The 6625-nt window shown below is 41.6% G+C and overlaps 1 protein-coding gene across 1 annotated transcript; it reads left to right on the top strand.

Moving 5' to 3' along the window:
• The first annotated feature begins 677 nt into the window (after positions 1-677).
• Positions 678-1586, top strand: LOC141161445 (taste receptor type 2 member 4-like). The gene has a single exon (XM_073646253.1). The coding sequence runs from the start codon at positions 678-680 to the stop codon at positions 1584-1586; it is 909 nt and encodes a 302-aa protein (XP_073502354.1).
• The last annotated feature ends 5039 nt before the right edge of the window (positions 1587-6625 follow it).

Here is a 6625-nt window from a genome sequence, read left to right as displayed (position 1 = left end):
CCTTCCTTCCTCCCTTCATTCCTTCCTCCCTTCCTTCATTATTTCATCCTTTCCTTGTTTCCGCCTCTCCTTTCTTCCTCCTTTCTTTTCTCTCTCCTTTCCTTCCTCCCTCCTTTCCACCTTTCCTTCCTCCCTTCCTTCTTTCCTTCCTCCCATCCTTCCTTCCTCCCTCACTCCCTTTCTCCCCTTCTCCATCCCTTCCTCTCTCCTTTACATTCTTCCTTCTTCCCTTCCTCTCTTTCCTTCATTCTTCCCTTCCTTCCTCACTGCCTTTCTTCCCTCCTCCTTCCCTTCCATCCTTCCTCCCTCCCTCACTGCCTTCTTTCTTTCATGTCTGCCTACATTCTTTCTATGTTTCTTTCCTGCCTTCTTTCCTTCCTACCTGCCTTCTTTCTTTCCTGCCTGCCTGCCTCTTTCCTTCTTTCCTTCCTGCCTGTCTGCAGGAAAATCCATCTATCTTAATCAGAAAGCACTTTTGTTATGGAAAGGTCTGTGATATATTCCACAGGTTGTGTGTTTGCATATTCAAAGCCACTCTTCTCATAGCTGCATAATATACCAGGCTGTCCCGCTTTCTCATCTTCTCAATTTTTTTTTCCAGGATATCTTGGCTTAAGAAAGGAGTTTCAGAAACGTTCTTCTTCATGGGTGTTGACATGAGGAGCCCCGCATTCATAATGGGTATATTGGTTCTATCTGTTGAAGTATTTGTGTCAATAATCATCAATCTCTACATCTTTTTTGTGATATTATGTGATTGGAAGAGAAAGAAACATCTAAAATCCAGAGATAAAATCCAGGTGGCCCTAAATGTCTCTGGGACCATTCTTACCATTGTGACAGCTTCCAACTTCTTCTCTGACATCCTACAGACTGGTTTCTTCAAAACTTGGAATTCCAAAAACATAGCCAACTTATTCTCCATCTACTACATGTGCTCCAGCTCATGGCTCACTGCCGTCCTCTGCTTCTTCTATTTCATTAAGGTTGTCCATGTGCAACAGGGCTTTGTTATATGGGTGAAGGCGAACATCGGCTCTATCATCCCTTGGCAGATTTTGGTGGTGAAGTTGGTGTCTTTGGCAACTTGCTCTCTAAGCTTGTTTTTTTACACACCTCCACAAGTCCTTCCCATTAATAACTCAATTACCAATCCATTCATCCATTCTCTAGAGATAACTCCATACAATGCAGTTGTGGGTGGTTATATTTTTGGGTTGATATGTGTGCCATTTGTGCTTTCTTTTATTGCTACCATCCTTACTGTTGGATTCTTGAAGCTTCATATCAAGAAGATGAAGGACACAATGACTTCAGGTGATATTAACTTGACATTGTATAAAAGTGTTATCCATAAAATGGTGCGCTTCCTAGTTCTCTATTTTGTATTTTACTTGGCAATGTTTTTTAACCATTACTCCATTTTTGCTCCTTACAGTTGCGGGTACTGGATAATTTTTATATTGATTTTCTTGTTTAACCCAACTCAAGCTTTTCTGCACATTTTGGATAATCCCAAACTGAGGAGCTCATGGAAAGAGATGTTAGCTTGTGTCATCTCTGCAACCACTGTCAAGATCCATTAACCTGATGATTCTGTCAATACTTTTTCAGAATGTAATAAATAGTGATGAGCGCGAGTGCCCGTTTCTCGAGTTTCTCTAGGGTGCTCGGGAATGCGCCAAGTATCACGGGTGCTGGAGTGACATGTTCGATTCCCCCGCGGGCGCATGTTTTGTGGCTGTTAGACAGCCACAAATCATGTCGAGGTTGCACATGTTTGTCAAGCAATGTCGTGATATTCGGTGAAAAGTCAAGTAACAACCACTTTCTCTCATCACTATTCATAAAACAATAAAATAAGTGTAGGTATAAATGTCATATCCCTGAAATAATAGTCAATTGGAGTATGGACTTGTAATTCGTGGAATGGATTACGGTCACCATCACTCAACACAATCCAAAAAAAACATATTTAACTTTAAGTATTTCTCTCCTTTCAGTAGTTGTAATTCATTGATAATCTTCCTTCATTCTGTATTTCCAGAAGTATGGAGGGTTCTAGAAATCGTTCTAAACTATAATAATGCCTGAAAGCAATGACAAAATATGGAAAACCTGAAATAAGTAAAAAATGTTGAATATTTATATAAAGAGATGATTAATTACTCATTTCTGTCCTTTAGATTGAGGTGATAACCATTAATGATGGCTGAGAATCTTCAGTCATTTTTCACTATGTTGTGTCCTGGTGGTATTTAGTTTAGGATGGTAACACGGCTCTGAGATCTGTCATCATCTGCTGATGCCCCGTAGGGATAGAGCTAGAAACCATCGTCAACTGTGATACCTCCTCAACAAAGGAACAAGACAACACAAGTTACAAAGTAACACAAGCGATTTCCAAAAACTTCTTGGGCAATGTACAATAATGTAAATTGTAAATTCTGTTTCCAATCTTTGAAATAATTGCTTCAAATCTTCACTGAAAACTCATTTACATTAAAACAAATGGTGAAACATGTTCCTGCTGAGATTTGCATATATTCAAAGTCCAGGCTTATATCCTTAATGGCAGAATCTAAGGAATACGGCACGGCAGGATTTCAGCTTCTTCTCCCTTTGGATGGAACCTAAATACATCTATGCAGCATCTTCTGCTCTGAAGGTTGATCAGTCGAAGACTTACCAGGACACCCATCATCATGAGTGTTGCCGCCAGCAGCCCGGTCACTGTATTGTGTATGCTGCTGCTTTCATTTGAAGCATTGGTTTCGATATTCATCAATGTATTCATTGAATTTGTCATTCTGCGTGATTACTACTTGAAGAGGAGCTTAACACCTATCCAAAAAATCCTCGCAGCTCTTAATATTTCCAGTGTCTTCTTCGTCATTGTGTCCTCCTTTAATGTTTTCTGTAACATCCAGATGCCTGATTTCTCCACGTCATTTTACTACAATGTCATCTTCACTTTATTCTTCATCTACTGCATGAACTCCAGCTCATTACTCACGGCCGTCCTCTGCTTCTACTATTTCATTAAGGTTGTCAATGTCCAAAGAGGCTACCTCGGTTGGGTCAAGATGAAGATAAGTTGTATTGTCTCCTGGCAGATCACGCTGACAAAGTTGTCTTCATTTGTCAACAGTTTGCTTGGTTTGTTGCTTTTTACACCCAAACAGTTGCCTTCTACCAATAGCTCACTGATCTTGTCCACCTCTGAGACTTATGTAGAATATAATTATAACATTGCAAAAATCCTCTCGTTTATGACTTTTTTACCAATCCTATGTACAGCACTAAGCACCCTCCTAACTGTTGGCTTCCTGAAACTTCATAGTCGTAAGATGAAGAACACACAGACTTCTGGAGAAGCCAGCCTGACACTGTATAATAGTGTCGTCTACAGGATGATGCGTTTCTTACTGCTTTACTTTGTGTTTTACCTGGTCACCCTTCTCTATTATTTCTCAGCTTTTGTGCCCCATAGTCCTGGTTACTATTTAAACCTGACGCTGATGTTCTTGATCACACCGACACAATCTGTTCTGTACATTCTTGATAACCAAGACCTGAGGAGGAGTTGGATGAGGATGGTTGGTTGCATAATGCAAGGCTGTGCCAACTAGGTAACTATTATATATAAAAGCTACATACTGGGCATGCATACAGATATTGCATAGGTTACTATAACTTAAACTAGATGGTTGTCAGCTGCTCGCAGTAGAAGTATCCCTACCAGCGGCGCCGCTCCCCGGTCCTCCCTTGACACTTGCCGTCGGGAGATCAGCGGCCCTAGCCGCTGAACTCCCGACGGTAGCCGCATGTAGGTCAGCGGCGTCGCTGGTCGGGGTACTTCTGCTTCGAGCAGCCAGGAGATGACCAGCTAGCGCCGGTCATCTCCCGGCTGCATCGCCGCTGACCTCCGTGCGGCAGATGAGCCGCTAACGGCCACCATCTTCTTCGGAAATGCCGCGTCGCTGATTGGCCGCGGCCGGACCAATCAGCGACGCGGGATTTCCTGGACAGAAGGACAGACAGACGGGATAAGCCGAATATATAGTAGATAATATAATTTAGCAAATATTTTTTAACACATTTTTATTAAAGAGTAAAATAACATGAATAAATGTACAGTATTACATTTATGGTTCATGTGACTCTGCTCACAATCCACCGTATATCCATGTCTAAATTCAAATGTAGATAGTAATACTAGAAAATGATACCTCAACAGTTTCATAACTTATTCTTACATTATTTATAACCTAAAACGTTTCACTTTCACCATTTGTTACAGCCTGGAACAGTAATTGGACAATGCCCGGTAAGGACTGCCCCTGAGGACTGGATGAAAAGTGAACTGCACCACTTCCTGCATCCCCTAGTACATTTTTGTGGACAACTTCTTTTTTGTGTATGATATTCACATAAGAAACTACATCATTAACATTTTTTTTCCATTGAGATGTAGAAGGGGGGTCCCTCCCACCCAGCATAAAGTGATACATTTTCTTGCTATAAATAATCCCTGTCTGAAGGATCCTGTCATAATGAAAAAAAATTCTTCATTTAGGATTCCCAAGAAACATATCTCAGCTGGATAATCCAGAGGGACTTCCTCTACAGCTGATAAAATGTCTGACACCCTTTGACTTAGATGAAGGAATTGACTTGTGACTATTTGTCTTATTTGCAGGTACCCATGAAAAATTTAACATGGATATAAAATTGGGTTTGCATTTGGTCAAATGAAAGGAGCACCTCAAATCAAAAAATTGTCATCTAAAAGTTTTATTTTTGTACCGTGTTAGCCAGTAGATAGAAAAATATTTATATTTGAGAGTCCTCAAAGGTTGATACCTTTTAATGGCTAACTGAAAAGATGGTAACAGGTTGCAAGCTTTCAAGACTACTCAGGTCTCTTCATCAGGCATAGTATAACACAAAATATGAAGAGTCACATATTTATACACAATAGGATACAGAAATAATGCAATAGATGAGACAGGTGACGTAAAGCAGAACTATTACTATGGGAGAGAGATAAACAGTTCTGGCTGTAAATATTCCATTTATAATGACCACAGACAAGATAAAGATCCCCAATTCACCTAATTCACATCAGGACAACAAGAGCCCAGGTACTTTCAGCTGTATCACATCTAATGTAGTGTACTTAATTATATGTATCAAAAGTCCAGCTGGGGGTCTGTATGTAGGGGAGACAGGGCAAAAACTTAGGACAAGGATGAATCATCATCGCTAAACAATAAAAGAAAAAATAATAGATGTACCTGTGGCAAAGAATTTTTGTTTCCCTGAACACAACATCACAGACATGAAATTATTGGTATTAAAAGGTAACTTCAAATCTCAGAGAGACAGAAAAGTTTGGGAATATAAACTCATGGTGACCTTTGACACATTCAGAGCAGGATTGAATATGTTGCATGGATTTATGTCATTCTACATCAACTAAGGAATGTGGTCCTCAGAACTGTAGGGGTCATCACAACCCTGGACCAGACCACAGTCACAGGGCAATAAAACTGTAATACTCCTTATCTATGAACTACTAAAATATTTACAGCCAGAACTGTTTATCTCTCTCCCTTAGTAATAGCTCAGCTGTCTCAGCTATTGCATTATTTTTGTGTCCTATTGTGTATAAATATGTGACTCTTCAGATTTTGTGTTATACTTTGCCTGATGAAGAGGCATGAGTAGTCTCGAAAGCTTGCAACCTGTTACCATCTTTTCAGTTAGCCATTAAAAGGTATCAACCACTGAGGACTCTCAAATCTAAATATTTTTAATCTAAAATCATAACCCCATGCTGTGTCCAGAACTCAACCCGCATTAAGAAAATAAGTGTTTGTAACGATTGTCCCACAGCTCAGCCTCGCCAATCAGATCATTACATTTCTCTAGTGACTTACATACCTTACACTCTCGTAATGCTACTTTACATAAGGGTAATAATAATATATATGCCTTCTAGTGAGGCCCATAATGATTTTATATTGAGGTGATGTGTCAACTACCGTGTTTCCCCGAAAGTAAGGCCCTGTCTTACATTAATTTTACCCCCAAAAGTCCCACCCTGCCTTACTTTCGGGGGGTGCCCTACATTGGCGGACCCCCCCCCCCCGAAACCCCCCACCCTGCCTTACTTTCGGGGGGGTCTTACTTTCGAGGAAACACGGTATCGTACCGGTACCGTACACACACTGACACATACAGCCCCATACGGCACCCATACACATACCGTACACACACACACACACAGAGAGAGTTTCGGAACTTACCGTTACTTTCCTTCTGTTTCGATCTCCTCTGCGGTGCCGGGCTGACGATTCGGATGCTGGGGAAGCTGGACCAATCGGAGCGAGCCTGTAGGCGGTGACGTCGCAGCTGATTCGGCCAATCAGCTGCGAGCCGGCTGACTGGCCAATCACAGCTCGAGCTGGTGGCCAGCAAGGACTAGGGAGCCTGTGACGAACAGGATGATCGGCCAATCAGCCTTACATTCCCCGCCCCCCCCCCCCGCTACCCTGCCTTACAATCGGGGGGTGCCCTACATTGGCGGACCCCCCGAAACCTCCCACCCTGCCTTCCT

The sequence above is a fragment of the Phyllobates terribilis genome, unplaced genomic scaffold, assembly GCF_046119375.1.
Source record: "Phyllobates terribilis strain yellow unplaced genomic scaffold, ASM4611937v1 Scaffold_9__5_contigs__length_417890890, whole genome shotgun sequence".
Lineage (NCBI taxonomy): Eukaryota > Metazoa > Chordata > Amphibia > Anura > Dendrobatidae > Phyllobates > Phyllobates terribilis.
Note: the sequence above shows the minus strand (reverse complement) of the source record. Positions and strands in the feature narration are given on the sequence as shown.

Coding starts and splice junctions, on each gene's coding strand:
- LOC141161445 (XM_073646253.1), top strand. CDS start 678: ATGGGTATATTGGTTCTATCTGTTGAAGTATTTGTGTCAATAATCATC.